This window comes from Chiloscyllium plagiosum, chromosome 3, assembly GCF_004010195.1.
Source record: "Chiloscyllium plagiosum isolate BGI_BamShark_2017 chromosome 3, ASM401019v2, whole genome shotgun sequence".
Classification (NCBI taxonomy): Eukaryota; Metazoa; Chordata; class Chondrichthyes; order Orectolobiformes; family Hemiscylliidae; genus Chiloscyllium; species Chiloscyllium plagiosum.
In genome coordinates, this window is record NC_057712.1 from 26,196,313 (window position 1) to 26,217,494 (window position 21,182).

Here is a 21,182-nt window from a genome sequence, read left to right on the forward strand (position 1 = left end):
GGCACCCACATCTACAAACTTCCACTCCCTCCACCACTGACATTCGGTGGCAGCAGTGTGTGCCATCTCCAAGATGCACTGCAGAAATTCACCAAAACTCTTTAGACAGGATCTTCCAAACCCACGACCACTAACATCTAGGACAAGTGCAGCAGATACTTGGGAATACTGCCATCTGCAAGTTTCCGTCCAAACCATTTGCCATCCTGATTTTGAAATAGGTCACTGTTCCTCCACGTCCATTGGATCAAAATGTTGGATTTTTCTCCCTAAGGGCATTGTAGGTCTCCTAGCAAAGAGACAGAATCGGTGGGTCAATTGACTGAAAAATGGCAGGTGAAGTTCAATCCGGATAAATGAAAGGTATTGTAGTTTGGTACAACAAATGGGTAGGGCTTATACAATTCATGGAACGTAGGAGGTTGAGAGCTGACCTGATAGAAGTTTATAAAATAATGAAGGGTATAGATAGAGTTAATGATTGTTGTCTTTTCCTAGAATGGGGATTTCAAAATCAGGGTATGTTTTTAAGGTGAGAGGAGAGAGATTTGAAAAAAACATGAGGTGCAAACTTTTTTACACAGAGTGGTTCATGTGTGGAATGAACTTGCTGAGGAAGTGATCAATGTGGGTACAGTTACAACATTTAAAAGACATTTTGATAAGTACATGAATAGGAAAAGTTTGGAGGAATATGGGCCAGGAGCAAGCAGGTGGGACTAGTTTAGTTTGGGATTATGTTCATCATGAACTAGTTGGACCGAAGGATCTGTTTCCGTGCTGTATGACTCCATGACTCCAAGAGGGCAGCTCACGACCACCTTCTCAAGGATAATTAGGAAATGGTCAATAAATGCTTGTTCAGCCAGTAATGCCCATGTCCCATGAGGGAATAATCAAGCCATAGAGTTACACAACATTGAACACAGCCCTCGGTTCAACTCGTTCAAACAACCAAGTTTCCTGAACTAAACTAGTCCCACTTGCTTGGTTTGGCCCATATCCCTTTAAACCTTTCCTACTCATATACCTATCCAAATATCTTTTAATTATAATTGTACCCGCATCTATCACTTCCTCTGACAGTTTATTCCAAATACAAACCACCTTCTGTGTGAAAAATATGCCCCCTAGTTTTGAACTTCCCCATCCTAGGGAAAATACCTTTGCTATTCACCTTATCTATGCCCCTCATGATTTTATAAACTTCTATAAGGTCATCCCTCAACCTCCTATACTTCAGTGAAAAATGATTCCAGCCAATCCAGCCTCTCCTTATAACACAAACCATCTAGTCCCAGCAACATCTTTGTAAATCTTTTCTGTCCCCTCTCCAATTTAATAATATCTTTCTGACAATGGGGTAGCCAGAACTGCACACAGTACCCCAGAAGTGGCCTCACCAATGTCCTGTACAACCTCATCATGATGTCCCAACTCCTATGTACAATAGTCTCAGCAATGAAGGCAAGAGTACTATAAATACTTGTTAATCACCCTGTCCACCTGTGATGCAACTTTCAAAGAACTATGTGCCTGAACCTTCAAGACCTTTCTCTTTGGCAACACTGCGCAGGGCCCTACCAGTAACTGTATAATTCCTGCCCTTGTTTGTTAATAAATGAATTTTTAAAAATTGTTTTAGTATTCACTTTTTGTAATGTTCGGAAATGAAAGAAGGATTTAGACGTGCAATGAAGTTAAAGTAGAAACTGAAATATCGTAACCTTATAAGTAATGGAAAATCTATAACTTTTTATTATGGAATTGAGAAATTAGATATTACACAAATGTCAAATTAGTCTATTCAGGACCTGTGAGGTTGATTAACAAGACTCATTATATCTTCAAAATTCAAGACAATTCAAGTTTTACAAATAGACTAACAATGTAAAATTCTACAATTTCCAATTGTTTTCTGTCTGTGAAAACCAGAAGAGTCCATCCTCAGGGCAAGTGAGGAATCACTAGCAGTTCCATTATTATTATATTCAAATAACCACGCTGATAATTTTTATAAAGAATTTTGAAAGATCTCACAAGTATTGTCTGGTAAGGCACAATTCATTGGAAAAATAACAATTTGCATTGATCGAGGAAATATATAGCTGACTTGGAACTAATTCCTGAAGTAAATATTGTCATGCTAAATAGGAAATGTCCATGATATATCGTCACCTTTAATTTGGACCTGATGTGACTTGTCTTTTATTGTTGCTGTGTTTTTAGGAATATGACCAGGAAGAACTTTCCCACTGTTTTTTCCCTCTTTTTAAAAAGCTGCTTGTTGAAGATAATACGGTTATATTTGTTAAAATAATTCTATCATTTTGTTTTTCTGGTGTCAATTCCTTTGTTTGCTTTTCCACGCTCTTGCTGCTTTTTTAGCTGATATAGGGGCCCACTGACTGTTTGTTTCTCTCTGTTTTCTTTTACAGTCATCTTTTAAGTTGAGCTTTTTCTTGATTTATTTTAAAGTAAACTTCATGCTATTGTGGCATATCTATCCCCACTTTATGTCAATTTTGTGCAGTTTTCTCTACTTTTCACAAAGCATAAAATATCATTTTCTTTTTGTTGCAAAGCCTTAGAAGTTGGTATAATTTAAAAGCAATGCTTGGGGTGGTAGTGGGGTTCCGGGAGAGATAATGTGCACAGAAAACCTCTGTTAAAAGAAGTAACATTTTTTTGAGCGAATGTCAATCTGCCTTGATCGTGATGATTGTCTACCTTTTATTATGTTTTTAAATGGTTCATGGGTTCTACTGCCAGCCGCAAAATGGGTTTGAATATCTTAAACAGTTTATTGGCGCTACAAGTTTGTAGTACTAAACTGTGCACATTGCAATACAATTCAATAGCAGATTTGGAATTTCAATGTAAGCATAGTTGATGTGTGAGATCCAAACATTGTTTTATTTTATTATTATTATCTTATTTTGAGGATATTCTTCTGAGGTTAATATTAAGGCACAATGTTGGTTAGGACAGAAGAAAATGTAATTCTACAATATTCCCCTGACTTAGCAATGCTTAAAATTAAAATTGGGCTCTGATGGGTGGTAATATCCTAAAACTTCAGCATCATTCAACTTGATGAACACTATCATTCTTTGAGAAATCGCCCATTCTGCTGGGAAGGGACTTTATATTTTGTGATATTATGTTGCCAAGTTCTCAAGAGGAAAGTTTCAAATGGTTAATTTCCAGAGACAATAACTATCTAGAGAGCTAGTCATACAGTACAGAAACAGACCATTTGGCCCAATCAGTCCATGCCAAACATAATCCCAAATTTAAAAACTGGAAGAACTGTGGATACTGTAAATCAGAAATAAAAACAGAAATTGCTGGAAAAGCTCAGCAGGTCTGGCAGCATTTGTGAAGACAAATCAGAGTTAACATTTCAGGTCCAGTGACCCTTCCTCAGAACTGATGGTAGCTAGGAAAATTCCAAACTAAACTAGCCCCACCCTCCCAGCCTGACCCACATCCCTCGAAACCCCTTCTCCTCCACTCATACACCCATCCAGATGTCCCCAAACATTACAACTTATCCACATCCACCACCTCCTCAGGAAGTCCATCTCACGTGTGAACCACCCTCTGTGTAAAAATATCTTTGGGAGGAAATGATGATAATTATGACCATTATTTGGAATACTCAGTAACTTAGCTGTCAAAACCTGTATTTTTCAAATATCAGTTTTGAATTGATTGAAAGGTGTCTACAACATTACAAAGCTGTTTTCACTGTGATGTTCAAATTTTTGTTTTGTATCTAGCAGGCAGCTCGGCTAGTCAGACCATGCAGCTGTTGTGGATTCCACTGCAGAGGAGGGAAGTTCTCATTCTAAGAAGTAAATTTGATTGGGTCAATCAGACAGTTTTCTGCAAAAACAGTGGTTAGGGAGAGCAACTCAAAGGTCAGTTTAGGAATTGCTGACTAATAAAGTGACTTTAGAATCTATTAAAGAGGAGAATTGCTCACTTTTTTCTTATAGTGTAAAGGCCAATTAAATTAGGTGGGATGAGGGAGTGACTATCAAGTGATATCCATTCTGGATTTGTGTTTAAGTTTACATGACTGGATACTGGCATTTGCTGTGGCATTCTCACATATTGTCTGTGAGCACGTAACATTTTGTCATTATTTCATCACAAAATTCCATTAGGAAAATGTGTAGGTTGAACGGTGGCACAATTGGCCAAAGATTTGTTGACCATTTACTCAGAATATGTTGAAGCACTAAAATTGCACCTTTAATGTGTACACATGCTGTACAGAATAAACCTGATAATGATCAGAAGTATTTTTGAGTATTTATAAACATTTACTTATATCCATGAGCTGTCTATTTAGGTATCATGTGACATGAGTCAGTCATTTCACTTGTAAAAAATGAGTGCTTGGTGCTGCAATCTCTTTTTAAAAAAACTCTGCATTTTGCTTGGTGTTTTTTCAGATCTCTGAATAACTGCTATGTTGTACTATTTTCATAACATTGCAAAACATGTTTAGAAAATAGGTGTATATGTTCCAAAATATTACTATCAGTAAACTATGAAACAAGAACATGTAAGCGTTCTAACTTTGAGATGTTTTAGGAATTTTTTTTTACATGTAATATTCACTTTGAAGAGGAAGTAATGAGATCTTAAACCTTGCTGCAATAATGTGTCACAGGGCACTTCTTTGAATTTTACATGGCAAGTTATAATTGTGATCTTACTCAAAATGTTGCCATGCTTTTGACTGTACTAATTTAATGTATTTTCAAACATTGCCACAAAATAAATACAATAGAATAATATTGCAATAATTTCCATTTGGATGATTTGGAAGATTAATAGTTGTTGAATGTTGTGATTACTGATTACACAATAGAATTTAAGAATCATTTCCAATTTATGTTGAATGGAGAAGGTATCAAGTCTGCATGAGTCATTCACACAAACTGCGCAGAAGGTGCAATGCAAAAATTGACCAAACATAATTTGCAAGCATCTGTGGCAAATGCGTCAACAGGCACTAATTTGCATGGTGACTAAGAAGAACCAATTAACATGATCGAGTTTCCAGGTGAGAAATTTAGAGGGGTTGAAAATCTAATTGTATTTGTTTTAAATTGTGTCAGGGAGTTTGTACAATTTCAAACTCTGTTCATATAAAGTTCAAAAGGTAGAGGGCAACACAATTGAATTCTAATCCTTTTATGGAATTCCACAAACATTCTTGCCCCTGCCCCTCTGTGCATATGTACTTTCTTGCTACTTCTCATCTAGTGTGCATATATCTACACACTTGTACTGCTAGCAGTTATAGTGGACAGTAATTAAAAGAGGAAACTCTGAAAGGATAGTTCCTCCTTTTTGTAATCTAGGGATTTTGGATAATTGTCAGTTTTATAACCGAGTTGAGATCAAGTAACCCAGAAAGATGTTTTCCAACCTGTTTTCAAAAACTTTTACAATGGCCCAGATTTCAGAGTCAGTAGTAAAGTGGTCATGTTAACTTCTGGTGTGAAAGAAAGACCTTGTGATTTCTATGGCATAGGTTTCCCCTTTCCTGACAATTTCATTTCAATTTGATATCAAGTTTAAGGAAATATTCAGACGTTTAATAGCAGTGATGTTAGCGAGTTTTGAGAAGGTTTATAGCTCAGGGTGAGGTTCTGGATGTAAGTTTGCTGGCTGAGCTGTTTTCAGACGTTTCATCACCATACTAAGTAACATCATCAGTGAGCCTCTGGTGATGAACTGGTCTTAGTGACCCGCTTTCTATTTAAGTTTCCTTGGGTTGGTGATGCCATTTCCTGTTCTTTTTCTCAGACGGTGGTAAATAGGGTCCAAGTCAATACATTTGTTGATAGAGTTCCAGTTGGAATGCCATGCTTCTAGGAATTCTCGTGCATGTCTCTGTTTGGCTTATCCTAGGATGGATATGTTGTCCCAGTTGAAGTGGTGCCCTCCTTCATCTGTATGCAAGGATACTAGTGAGAGTGGGTCATGTCTTTTTGCTGCTAGTTGATGTTCATGTATCCTGGTGGATTCTGCCTGTTTGTCCAATGTAGTGTTTGTTACAGTTCTTGCAAGGTATTTTGTAAATGACATTAGTTTTGCTTGTTGTCTGTATGGGGTCTTTCAAGTTCATTAGCTGCTGTTTTAGTGTGTTGGTGGGGGGCTACCATGATGCCAAAAGGCCTGAGTAGTCTGATAGTCATTTCCAAGATGTCTTTGATGTAGGGGAGAGTGGCTAGGGTTTCTGGGCACGTTTTGTCTGCTTGTTTAGGTTTGTTGCTGAGAAATCAGTGGACTGTGTTCATTGGGTACCTGTTCTTTTTGAATATGCTGTATAGGTGATATTCCTCTGCTCTATGTAGTTCCTCTGTGCTGCAGTGTGTGCTGGCACGTTGAAATAATGTTCTAATGCAGCTTCGTTTATGGGTATTGGGATGATTGCTTCTGCAAGGTTTGTGAAGGTTTGTAGCTCAGGTTGAGGTTTAGGGTATAGATTTGCTCACTGAGCTGTAGTTTGATATCCAGACGTTTCATTACCTGGCTAGGTAACATCATCAGTAGCGATCTCCAAGTGAAGCGAAGCTATTGTCTCCTGCTTTCTATTTATATCTATTTATATATATTTATATTTATAGCCAGAACCTAACCACCTTACCATACATCAAAGAAGTTTCAGAAATGACAGCCAGACTACTGAGACCCCTCGGAATCCTAGTAGCACACAAACCCACCAACACTCTCAAACAAAAACTAACAAACTTAAAAGACCCAGTACAACCCATGGACAAAACCAACGTCATCTACAAAATTCCATGCAAGGACTGCCACAAACACTACGTAGGACAAACAGGAAGAAAGTTAACCACTAGGATACACGAACACCAGCTAGCTACAAAAAGACACGACCCTCTCTCCCTCGTAGCCCTGCACACGGATGTAAAAAAACCACCATTTCGACTGGGACAACACATCTATCCTGGGACAGGCTAAGCAAAGACACGCCAGAGATTCCTAGAGGCCTGGCACTCCAACCACAACGTCATAAACAAACACATAGATCTAGATGCCATCTATCAACCCCTCAGAAAACGAACAGGAAATGACATCACCACAAACCCCAGGAACCCCACCCAGGAGAAAGATATAAATAGAAAGCAGGAGACAACAGCTTCGCTTCACTTGGAGATCGCCTCTGATGATGTTACCTGGCCAGGTAATGAAACGTCTGGATATGATTGCTTCGGTAGTTCAGTATTTGGTCCGGATGTATTGTTTTCCTGCAGATGCTGGTTTGAAGTTCCCCATTGGCTGTTCGCTCTACTGTGACATCGAGGAATGGCAGTTCGTTGTTGTTTTCCTCCTCTTTAGTGAATTTTATGCCAGTAAAGCTATAATTGATGATCTTGAAAGTTTCCTCTAATTTGTTTCATTTTGTGATGACAAAGGTGTCATCCACGTAGCGGACCCAAAGTTTGGGTTGGATGGTTGGCAGAGCCATTTGTTCAAGTCTCTGCATTACTACCTCAGCTACAAACCCTGATATTGGAGATCCCATGGATGTTCCATTGGTTTGTCTGTAGGTTTTGGAACTGAAAGGTTATTCCCCCCTTGCAGACAAAGGACACTTGACAGTTATTTTAAACTGAACAGACTACATTGAGAAAGCGAACGCACTGCTTGTAGATACTGACACTTAACTACAGGTGGTGAAAGACCTGACCCACAACTAGAGAACCGAATCACAGCCCAACTCAAAATAAAACTTCAGAAATCTGGAGAATTAAATGAAACAGACTTCCAAGACATGAAACTAGACGGATCCAACACACCACATTTCTACGGATTATCCAAAATTCACAACCCAGGAGCCCCCCTCAGACCCATAGTCTCACTATCTGGAAAACCCACATACAGATTAACTGAGGAGCTACACCAAAGACGAAAACACTCCATCCACTCCACCCAAGAATTCCTGAACACCAAAGACACCAAGATAGAAGAAGATGAAATAATGGTCTACTTTGATATAACAGCCCTGTTCACACCCATCAACATCAACCTGGCCAAGGAAACACTGACTACACTATTAGAAGAACCAAAGACACATATACCAAACATCACCAACTTCATCAGCAAGGACAACATAGTCAAGTTAGTGGATGTATGCCTTACCACCCACTTAATTTTCAATAACAAAACCTATCGCCACCTGTTGGTAAGTGTCAGTATCTACAAGCAGTGTGTTTGCTTTCTCAGTGTCGTCTGATTGTTCAGTTTAAAATGACTGTCAAGTGTCCTTTATCTACAGCGGGGATAACACTTCATTTTCAATAACAAAACCTACAGGCATCAAAGACATCTCGGAAATGACTACCAGACTACTCAGACCTCTTGGCATCATGGTAGCCCACCAACCCATCAACACACGAAAAGAGCAACTTGAAAGACCCCATATAGACAACATGCAAAACCAATATCATTTACAAAATACGTTGTAACTAACACTGCATTGAACAAACAGATAGAAAACTAGCCACCAGGATACATGAACATCAACTAGCCACAAAAAAGACATGACCCATTCTCACTAGTATCCGTACATATAGATGAAGAAGGACACCACTTCAACTGGGACAACATATCCATCCTAGGATAAGCCAAACAGAGACATGCACGAGAATTCTGAGATATGTGGCATCCCAATTGGAACTTTACCAACAAACACATTGACTTGGACCCTATTTACCACCCTCTGGGAAAAAGAACAGGAAATGACATCACCAACCCAATGAAATCTAAACACATAAATAGAAAGTGGGTCACTAAGACCAGTGCTTCACCGGAGGCTCACTGATGATGTTACCTAGTATGATGACAAAAAGTCTGAAAACAAGCCTTCCAGCTCAGCGAGCAACCTTACACCCAGCACTGATGTCATGCAAAATAACCAACCAATTACATTGAAGTATTCTTACAGACAGAAAGCCAAGACATAAAAAACAAGGATCGTTACATGTTATTTAAAATTTTACTTAGAGCAAAAATGATTCACTGTGAAATTAAGATAGAATCTGAAGTATCTTAAACTTTAAAAATAATTTTTTAAACATTATACTTTTGGCATTTGGAAAAACTTGATATTTAACATGGAAGCTACATTTATAATTCAAGAATGAGACAGGACAATGATAGTTATGAGCTTATGAATTGATTTAATGAGATGGATTTGATTTTGAGTGAATTCCCAGCAAAACTAACAGCATTCAAGTGCAAGTTTGATTCATTTCAATTATTTCTGCTTGATTGCAGTCTTGGGAGACTTCAGCACACTCCAATATGAAAGTGTAGAATCACTGACAGCAGATCAACTCACCTGTTACTGGTTGCAGTGAATTAATATCTGTGAACACTGCTGGTTACATCATTATTACTACTGTAAAATCCTGGTTATTATGATCATAGATGAAAAGGAGGCTCCTATTAACAACTGTCACACAAGAACTGAAATCTGTGTTTTTGTACTCAACATGTCTGAGATGACGTATAAAGTTTCAATAATTATCTTTTTATTATCATTTTGGCCTCAGTAAAAAAGAGGATTGCCTACGACATTTCTCTTACTTCGTCTAAAAGGTTGCAATGACCAAAGTATAGTGAATGCAAGTGGGCTAATACTAATAGATTTATTTAAAGCTGCACTGATTTTGTAATTAACATGATTACAAGTTTACATAAACCTTGAAATTCTTCTATTAAGATGCAATTTGTGTGGAGTGAGACCTGATCCCACTGGGTCTCATTCCTTTCTGCTCACAGTAAAACCAACATTTCAGAGAACACCTCTGGGACACCTGGACCAACCAACCTAACCACCCTGTGGCTCAACACTTCAACTCCCCCTCCCACTCCACCAAGGACATGCAGGTCCTTGGACTCCTCCATCGCCAGACCATAGCAACACAACAGTTGGAGGAAGAGCGCCTCATCTTCCGCCTAGGAACCCTCCAACCACAAGAGATGAACTCAGATTTCTCCAGTTTCCTCATTTCCCCTCCCCCCACCTTGTCTCAGTCAAATCCTCGAACTCAGCACCGCCTTCCTAACCTGCAATCTTCTTCCTGACCTCTCCGCCCCCACCCCACTCCAGCCTATCACCCTCACCTTGACCTCCTTCCACCTATCGCATTTCCAATGCCTCTCCCCCAAGTCCCTCCTCCCTACCTTTTATCTTAGCCTGCCGGACACACTTTCATCATTCCTGAAGAAGGGCCTATGCCCAAAACGTCAATTCTCCTGTTCTTTGGATGCTGCTTGACCTGCGCTTTTCCAGCAACACATTTTCAGCTCTGATCTCCAGCATCTGCAGTCCTCACTTTCTCCTCAATAATGCAGGTATACATGCTGTCAGAAATATGAGACTTGGGGACAATTACCAGTTTCCATTGTCCTTGGAAGATTGTTTTATGAAAAACAACTGGTAGTCCCTCTTCACTAGAGTAGGACAATGCTTTTCTGAAAAGATCTCCTGTGTGAAGTTCTGGATCAAGCTGACAATCGGGTTCTGCCTCACTACACCAATGATGATGAAGTATGGCTTGAGAAATTTGAAATCCGTAAAATATATCATTTAGACAACAATGGCAATAGAGTCAATGAACAACTAATTAAAATACACTTTTAGAACATACTTCTTACACAGTTTTACAATTGATTATACTTTGGATAGAACTCTCTTGGTGAGGACAAAGTTAAAATTGCACAACACAAGGTTATGCTTCAACAGATTTATTTGGAAATACAAGCTTTCGAAATGCTGCTCCTACCTGATGAAGGAGCAGCACCCTGAATGCTTGTACTTCTCAATAAACCTGTTGGACTGTAACCTGGTGTTGTGTGATTTTAAACTTTGTCCACCCCAGTCCAACACCAGCACCTCCACATCATATGTTGGTGTGTGCTTATGCCATTCACAGTTGTTTGCATGAATTGCAGAAAGCTAATGTGCAGGTACAGCAGGTAATAAGGAAGACAAATAGAATTCTGGCAATTATCGTTAAAGGAATAGAGTATAAAAGTAGGGAATTATTGCTGCAAATTTACAAGTCATTTGTGAGACCAGACCTGGAGTAGTGCGTACAATTTTGGTCCCTTTACTTAAGCAGTGATGCAGTTGTATTGGAAGCAGTTCAGAGGAGAATCACTAAACTGTTTCCAGTGATGAGGGGTTTAACTTATGAAGACAGCTGGAAAACTTCAGGCCTATTCCGTCTGAAATTTAGAAAAATGAGAGGACATCCAAATTAGGTACAGGTGATGCTAAAGGGAATTGATAAAACAGACATAGGAAGGATGTTTCCTCATGTGGTGCAATCTAGAAATTGAAGTCCCAGTTTTAAGATGGGGCTAGCAGATTTAAAACAGAAATGAGGAGAATTTGTTGAATTCACTACTCCAGAGTGCAATGGATGTTCGGACACTGAATAAATTTAATGAGGAGATACACAAATTTTTAATTAGTAATGGTTTGAAGGGTTACGGACAACAGTTGGGAAAGTGATGTTGAGGCTGGCATGAGATCAGCCATGGTTATATCAAATGGTGGAGCAGGCTCAAGGGGCTGAATTGCCAACTCCTGTTCTGAATTTTTATGTTCTTATGTTCATCTGCAATTTGCACAGAGTTTGGATCTTCAGCTACAATGAAAGCCATTCAGAAAAATCGCCAGTATGTTTTGCAGAACAAGGTCAAGGACGAACTGGTGGTTATTACTATATGGAACAACTAAGAATCACGTTCATATAATCATGTGTATGACCTTAACTGTTAATGGTTCCACAAAGTACAGCTAATTTGGTACTTGATTAACTTACTCACTAAACAATCTAATCTATGTTTCTATTCTGTTTCGGATTTTTGTTTGACTAGTTTCCACCAAGAGGATTTGGAAAATCAGTTTTAATCTTGTGTTTTGAAAACAGAATTAATTACTGCAAATTTAGAAGTGCTAATGAGCTAAATAGTACACGATTTGATGACTTCTTTTGGTCATGATAATCTCTATGGGCTGAACTTTATGGGCCACCTTTTGGTAGAAAAATGGATGAGTAATTTTAGGTTCAGTACTAGGTATACCTACGCTAATCATTTTTTTACAGACAGTGGGGAAGCATCAGTGGATCACCTGTCTGTATCTGAATTGTGGCCTTAAGTAAGCGTTTAATGTTCCACTAATATTTTGATACCACCAATTGCAATACAATTGGCAATGGGACAGGCGTGTGCCCAATATGTAATTCAGCAGGTTTAACCCAGCGGTCAGTGAAAAGGAGAGTGCTTCATTCCTAGGGCCCCTGAAACAGTCTTCATGGTTTTGCCTCCACTCCTCCCTGCTCGCATTCTGTCCAACATGACCGCTATGCCACCTTGCTGGTGTCTGCCAACCTAGCCCTACAGAGATATCAGACTTGCCTCAACATTCAGATTTATTGTTGAGTGCCAGTTCTTGTATTGCTTCCACTCTCAGCAAAAGACTACCACTCCTCTGTGCCCTTGCTGGTGTGTGGAGGTGTTGGCCCATAGCTGGCAGGTCTATGAGGCAGGATATTGTCTTGGAGGCAGAGGGAAGTCCTGCCTTGGACTAATTGTAGGCCGTCACTCAAAATATTAAAGTGGAATGGAGCTGGCGAATGAAATTTATGCTAACCTTTTGGGAGTCACCCTCAATGTAAACTTCAGCCTCATGTATCATTATGTTGGAAGGATTTTCAAAATGTCTTCCTACTTAACAATGCAAAAGTGTCAGTCATCTAAATGGCAATTTTAGCTTTTGCAACTTGATGCTTCACAAAAGAAAAATGGAAAATTATTGGGGTGCACAGAAAATACTTCATTTGGGAAGCAAGATGACCCACTGAAATGTCACCTTTTTTTTCTACAATCATGCAAAACCAGATTTTGCTAACTAGCCTAAAGGGATCATAACTGTTGCCATAAACTGTTTGCGCAATAAAACATATTAACATTTTTGTTTTTCACTGTTGGGGTTTGGGCTTTGCTGGCATTTATTTCCTGACCCGAGGAGTCCTGACCTTGGCACAACTCAGAAGCTTGCTGGGCTGTTGGCATAGGTGCAGGATCGAAGGCACTTAAGAGAAGATTGGTTAAGGATGATGTGTTTCTTCATTGAAGGACATTAATGAACGAGATGAATTTTAAATGTTTCATGGTCACCTTTAATATGAGCTTTTTATTTATAATTTTTTTAAAATTAAAATTACTTGTTTGTATCTATGCTTTTGCTATAAATTCTGTGTTACGATCGAGCCCTCCATGATGAAGGAGCGTCGCTCCGAAAGCTAGTGTGCTTCCAATTAAACCTGTTGGACTAAACCTGGTGTTGTGTGATTTTTAACTTTGTACACCCCAGTCCAACACTGGCATCTCCAAATCATGACTACCAGTGCCATGTGCTAGAGAGCATGGAAATAGCATGCTATATCAGAGGAACATGTGTGTGAGGAAATGGTATAGGGGATAGTGATGTCTAGGGCAGTGGAACTGGTTCTGGGTAAGACTGGGACAGTAGAACCAGGATGGTTTGCACATACGCAGGACCAGAATCAATATTCAGGGTTAAGTGTGCGGTCGGGGAGAGAGGGTGTTTTGTCGCGCTCTCAAACTAGAACGGTGGGTAGCTTGAAACTTGAATAAAAACAAAAGACACAAAAGTAAGAATCAAAAGGCAGAACAAGCAAATAGCTTCAATTGCTAGGTATGTTTAGGGCCTTGGACATGAAGAGGGGGAAGTTGAATGGGCATATGTTACACCTTCTGTGACTGCGTGGGAAGGTTCCCTGGAGGAATGAGGAAGTGTTTGGAGAACTGGATACTCCCAATCTAGTAATCTTCCAGCACCACTGATCCAGATACTCCCTATCTATATCTGGCTAACATTTCCTTTCCTGGAACTTACCCATTGATTTGGGTGAATTGGCTATGAAGATATTTCTAGCATCTGTGGCTGACGACTATTTTTCATTGACTTTCAGCCTTCTGATTTGGACATGCACTAATTTCTCAGCTTTTGAACCTGTGTTTTGTGAACTCATGGGCAAAGGAGAAATAATTATGGGATAGTGTATACGAAATGAGGGAAAAAACATGATTTTGTTTCAATATTTTACAACTGCAAGATCTCCCAAATTTACAGCCAATTAAGTGCTTTTGAAGTGCAATCATTACTGTGCTGTAGTGAAAAGCAATAAATAATTTGTATATAGCAAGTTCCCACAAAGAATGAAAATAAATCAGGTAATTTTTGTTCTAGTGATGTCAACAGATAACTATTCAGCTTCTAATAGTGCTGCTTAATCTTTTAAAAATCTTTTAAAAACAAATGGGGTTCATATGAAATATATCACTGTCAAACTCTGCAGCTTTTTTCTGAAGTCTTCATTAGGTTATGCACTGGAGTCTGTCTTATAATGTTTGAATCCATAACTTACTGTTCCAGCTTGTTGGAATGTATACATTTATATATTACAATTCCATAGTCTTCATTTGAGACTTAGTTTTTTTCTTTTTTTTTCATTATAAATCCTTATATCCAAAGTTTTGTTAAAAACAGCTCATATTTGCATAGTGTGGCCAGAGCGTGCACCTGCAAAGAACGTGTTTGTACTTTATGAATTTATATGGAAAGATAAGATTCACCATTGGCTATAGTCATAGGACAACATTGCTGACATGAGTTGGGGTGTAAATAAGGTACCCATCGGGATGGTCAAATTTGTCAGCAACTCTGTGGTAGGAGGGTCAGTTACTCTTGAGGGGAGTCAGGTATCTTTGTTGAGGGGGAGGGGTGGGTTTGGGATATCAGGTACTCTCTGATGGGTATGGCAGGCAGGGAGCGATAGGGGTTGGTGTCAGGCCTCCTTTTAGATTGTTAACAATAGAGACAATTATGCTTAAAAGGTGCATGAACCCCGTTGAACTGTCAAACAAGTGTCTATATTAAGTCTCAAAAAATGTCAAACCTGTGAACAGCTCTCAAATGTGCTTTTTGTTGATGAAAATGCTTTTCTCAATGGAATATTTTCTGTAAAATAGAACTTTAAGTAATAGAACTGCTTTTGTTTTCTCCTGTTGCATGTAGTGGATGTTAGGTGAGGTGCCATTATAGATGAAAGGAGAAATTTTGGTGCTTGGAACTATGGATTGGCATTAATCAGTCCTAATTTGGCCTCAGAATTAACAGAGACCATAGGAAATGGATAGATAGGGCATTTGGTGGCATTGGATTAACATGGATGGTACATGGCGAATGTTTGCGGTTGAGGGATATTTGAGGAGTGATAGGGAGAGAAATGTTTTATGTTTTACTCTGTTGAACTATTTCATTTTGCACACAATGCTGGAACGCTCAAGCAGGTTTTCTGCTTCGCCAATTTGGAACCTGGCAGCCTCCACTTCTCCTCCCTGGTTGCCTAGTCCAAATTCCAATTTGATCTTGCTTCTCCTCCTACCCTCAACCAGAAAATGTGGATTGGGAAACTGGCATCTTTGGGGGTTAGGTTTGCAGAGCTGTGAATTCTCGTACCTCTGTGCACTCAACCCAGGATAGAAATTGTTGGCCGTTTTAACTTGGATAAATGTCAAACACTTCACATTGTTGCTGACTGCAAACCTGAGTACCTTCTAGTCATATGCAAAATAGATAGGGTATAAGGTTAACTTATTCGTATTCAGTCATGTGCTTAACCTGCAGGCAACCAGCAACCTACCCTGACAGATCATTCTGTATAATATCCATGAAAATATTTTTATTTCTCCTTATGATCTTTCAAAGTGTGTCTGAATGATGTGAAAATTTTCTGATAAATGTGCTTTGGTATCTGTTGGGCGAAAACTGTCTGTATTTATTTTAGGTGAGACCTTTTTTTGCAAGAACAGTCATGAATTCTTATTCTATCAATCTGAATTTAATTTTAATCCTGCTTCTGTAATGGGGTCATGCAATGCTGTAATCTACTCAAACAACTATTTCTTCACCTTTTGCACTATTGGTTTGTATTATTTCTCTCTTTAAAAGTGAAAGGAAAATATTTGAGAAACATATGGTTGAACTTTTTGTGCGATCGATATTCATTTTCAAGTGAATGTTGATTTCACTGAGCAATTTTGTAACTAGCATAAAGGAGTTACATCCCGAACTGTGTAGAAGAACCTTCCCAAAGGATCTAGTGATCCAGCATTATATATTTCTGCAATGTAATTTAACTTAATTTTAACTGATAAACTGAGTCAGAAAAAATGAAGTTTTGCTTGACTGATTTATGAATAGAGTTTAGTTTATGCATTTCAGTATAGCGAAATTGGATTTCATTATGTGTGACAATGTTTCAAAGTAGAAAAAAAAAGCCTGTTGAAATGTTTAGGTTTTACAATATTCCAAAGTATTTCAGTGAATTTGATGAATCACTTGGGATATATTCATATCAAGTGGAGTACAAACATCTGTTCCACTCAAAATTAATGCAAGTTCATTTCTTAAAAAAACTCTGTTTTGGTATTATAAATTGTCACTGCTGCATATAATATTTCTAAAAAAACTCTTGATGGATAAACATTATTGAAAAAAGGTAATGTAAACTGTGTGCTAACATTGTGTTATAGATTTTGCAGCAACTTAATGTTGCAAATAGCCATGCTAATTAAATGACTGCTTTATTTACAGTGAATCCAATTCCCTCAAACCTCAAATCTGAGGCCAAGAAAGCTGCAAAAATTCTGAGAGAGTTTACTGAAATAAGTTCAAGAAATGGACCTGACGTAATTATACCAGGTTTGTAAAATAATTGCTTGGTGCTGTTGTATCTTTCATTGGAGATGTTGTCAAGTACGTGTTAGAATTTTAATTTGTGATTACTTTGGAATTATAAAATTAAGTTAGTTTTCTTTAAAAACCTTTAGTTGAACTTTTCCAGTACTATTGAATCTAGTGAGAGTACACGAGGATGTTCTAGTACTTGGAATTTTGAACAGAGGTATGTTGAACAAAATTTCTTTTGAAGATTTTTTTTAAAAATGATAGAGGAACTTGATTTGGGTTCCTAGAATTACTCAAAGTACAGAAATAGAAAACTTAATAAGCAATGTTTAACAAATTTAAGCAAGATTGGGGAACCAAAAAGTGTAAATTTAAAGATTTCTACCAAAAATTTCAATGTTATGTTAGTTTTGTTCTTTTAGAAATGGAATAAACTAATGAAGACTGAGTTAAGAATGAAGACATAAATTGTGATACTGCACAGCCAAACACTTGTTAATTTCCACTCTATCAAACAATCAAAACAACCTGACTTCCTCTTTGGATCAAGTAGAACTGTGTGTTAAAGGTCTTGGCAGGTGGTCTGTATAGTTGAGATGATGGATATCATCAGTAGACTACCAACATAACACATTAATGTTACAATAAATATGTTTATATCTAGTATTATTCAGGAATTTTCAGTGTATCATTGGTTAGCTAAGTTGTTTGGAAGACTGGTTTGTGATGCAAAGTGATACCAACAGCACAGATTCAATTCCTGCACTGGTTGAGGATACTATGAAAGGTTGTCCTTCTCAACCTCTCCCCTCATGTAAAGTGTGGTGACACTACCACCAGTCATCTGTCTCTCTATAATGAAAGAGCTGCCCTATGACACTAAGGTATCTTTACTTTTTACCAACTGAGATTAGTGTTAACAGCATTTTCATATATAATTCTTGAGTTTCGTTAGCACCTCTTTATAAAATAATTTCAGGACCATTCATTGTGACTAGTATTAGGGAAGTAAGTACTTAAAATTGTACAACAACAGGAAAAGGTAAGCACAGTCAATCTGAAATGTCAAGAATTACTTTGGGTAATTCTAGGAACCCAAATCAAGTTCCTCTTCCATTGGCCTTGTTTTAGGATGTAAAGTTCAAAATATCTAATCCACATATGAATCTATCTTAAATTCTGAATCATTAGCTTTTTCCTGTTTACTATTTTACAGTTTTCAATCATTTATACAATTATATTTTAATTACATCAAAAACTACTTACAGTAAAAATATTCCATGTTCTAAGAATCCTTTGCATGGAATGAAACTCCAGCATCCTCCCATAAATCAAATTCTGCTAATCAATCTTCTGGTAATCAATGCTGAACTATTTGCTACCCACCGAAGATAATCTCATTATTTACCTTCCATCACTTTGAAAACCTTCAGATTTCTCCTCATATCTTTTTGAAAAGCCTCGTTTATTTTGAGCTTTAAAGCTATTTTGTTTCATTCTTGGAATTGTTTGTTTTAACTGAAGTTTTGTTATTATCTTTCCTCGGGTCTGGTAAGGTTCATATGTACCCAAAGCTACCTTAATAGTGGATAGTTAGATCCTAACATTTAATTCATGGACGTCAATATCTGAACACACTCCCAAGAGGCCGCCAGTGTACATATAACACAAAGAATGATGTGTTTCCTTAAACAAGGAGGAAAAAACTTGAACTGCATTACACTAGACAAAATGCTTAGAAAGACTTCAAGCTGAAATTTGCTTTTTTTTAAAAACTTAGTTTGGAGTTGCATAAAGTTTTTTGGAGGATTTGCTGGTGTGAGGTCTCGTGCTGTATCTTATGAAATTTGCCTAAATAATTACCACTCCCCTATGGTGTCTATCATGTCCAATTTCTGTCTCACCTTCCCAAGTGTCGTTCTGGGAATAATGCATCACTCAGCGTATATCCCAGCAAATACTAGCAACCCTTACACCAACACTAATTGTGTATTAATCGGAGCTGTCATGCATGGTTCTTGACATTTTCCCCACACATAATACATGGGGGAACACTCTGTGGGCAAAATCTTGAAGTCCTGCAGGATGGTGTGGCGCAGAGGGTTGGTGCAGACACAATAGGCCAAATGGTCTCTATCTGCTCTATAGGGATTCTATGAATTACAAAGGCAAATTAAATATTGGCCTTTATTGAAAAGTGGATGATGTATAAAAGTAGGTAAGTCTTATAACAACCTTGTACACTATTGGTAAAATACAACCTTGAGTACTGTATTCTTCTTTAAGGAGGGATATATTTGAATTGGATACAGTTAAGAAAAGCATGATCAGGCTGATACCAGGGATAAGGTGGTTATCTTATGAGGAAAGATTGAGCAGTTTGGGCCTATGTTCTTTGGAGTTAAAACAAAAAAAAAATGATCTTCTTGAAACATACAAGGTTCTTCAGAAGCTTGACAGGGTACTTAAGAAACGCAGCGTCATAGTACATGGAAATAGACCCTTCGGTCCAACTTGCCCATGCCAACTATGTTTCCTAAAATAAACTAGTCTCATTTGCCTGCATTTGGCCCATATTCTTATAAACTTTTCCTATTAATGTACCCTGTCCAAATGTCTTTTAAATGTTGTAATTATATCTGCATCACCACTTCTTCTGACAGTTCATTCCACACATGAACCACTCATTGTATGAAAACATAGTCCCTCAGGTCCCTTTTTAAGTCTTTCTCCTCTCACCTTAAAATTTGTTTTGAATTCTACAACCCGAGGGAAAATATCTTATGTATGTTCACCTTTTTTTATGCCCATCACGATTTTATAATCCTCTCAATTCCTACACTCCAGCAAAAGAAGTCCCAACTTATCTGGCCTCACCAAACCTGCTACCTTATAACTCAAACCTGCCAATCCTGGTAACATCCATGTAGTTCTTTTCTCTCTTCTGTCCAATTTAATAATATCCTTCACACAGCAGGGCAATGAGAACTGCATGTAATACTCCAAAAGTGGTCTCACTAACGTTCTGTTCAACTGCAACATGATGTCCCAACTCCTAAACTTATTGGCCTGAGCAACGAAGGCAAGCATTCCAAATGCCTTCTTTACCACTCTGTAGTGCAACTTGCAGTGAACTATGTACCTGAACATTTTGGTGTCTCTGTTCTCAGTCCCCAGGGTCCTATCATTTTCTGTGTAAGTCCTGCCCTGTTGTTCTTAGCAAAATGTAACACCTCGCATTATCTATGATAAACTCCAACTGCCACTCCTTGGCACATTGGCCCAATTGATCTTAGATAAACTTTTTCACTGTCTATTACACCACCAATTTTACAAACTTACTAATCATGATACCTATATGCTGAGAAGTTGTTCATGCTTGTTGAGTAATCTGTAATTATCGGTTTCCAATTTAAGACACAAATGAGGTAGAATACTTCTGAGGATAGTAAATCTTTGAAATTCACCGTCCTAGAGAAAAGTGAAGTTTCCATCGTTGAACGTATTCAAGGGTGAGTTAGATTTTTGTTTGACAAGACAGCCAAGGCTAATAGTTGCAGGATGGAACTTGAAGATGAAGACATGATCAGATCAGCCAAGACCTTATTGAGTGGTACAGTAGACTTGTAGGACTTACCACATATGTCAGAAAGTGTTCATATTAAGGAGATCATTTATGGTTTTCCCAAAGACATTGATATCTTCCTGAATGTAGTAATGTTTGCTGTCAGCACCAAACCGATTGCCTTTTTCTATTAGGAGCATCGAGGAGCTTCAGCAAAATCTGCAGTCATTGTTTTTACCTTGTTGATTTTAACCCTACTGCGAATCCTCTTGCAAGGATGCCTGCCTTGAAGAAGTTTTCCTCCTCTCTCTACAAGAATCTCAGGGAGTCCCTCTCCCACTGCAACTCCCAGGTCATTTCCTCTGCCCTGAAGCTCTTCAACCATGTCGTGAAACAAACGCGCTACTACAGCCACATCTGCTTCCTCAGTGCCTGTCTCCGTAACCAACTCATCCCACACGGACTCCGGACCACCTTTAAACCGGCAGCGTTTGGACCCGAACAGGACAAACAGTACAGACTACAGATTCAAAAACACCAGCAACAGTTCTCTTTCAAGATCCTCCGCTCCACACTTGCAGCAATGCGCCGGTACCTAACCTCTCTACAGTCTGCCCTGCCTCAGCTGAGGGCCACACTCTATCATAATTGCAAAGAATCCACTCTGTACTACATCCTCAGGAGAATCCATACTCTCAACAAACAGTATTTCAACTCCATCTCAAACATCAAAACTGTCAGTACAACAAACTTTTATCCACCCACCTC

General features: G+C 38.4%; 1 protein-coding gene across 1 annotated transcript in view; it reads left to right on the forward strand.

Annotated features, from left to right (window-relative positions):
- The window catches only part of sh3yl1 (SH3 and SYLF domain containing 1), a 165,562-nt gene that overhangs the window by 22,096 nt on the left and 122,284 nt on the right, over nucleotides 1–21,182 (forward strand). The window contains exon 2 of the mRNA XM_043678815.1: nucleotides 16,757–16,864. Coding sequence (XP_043534750.1) covers nucleotides 16,757–16,864 — 108 coding nt within the window. The remainder of the gene's footprint in view (nucleotides 1–16,756; nucleotides 16,865–21,182) is intronic.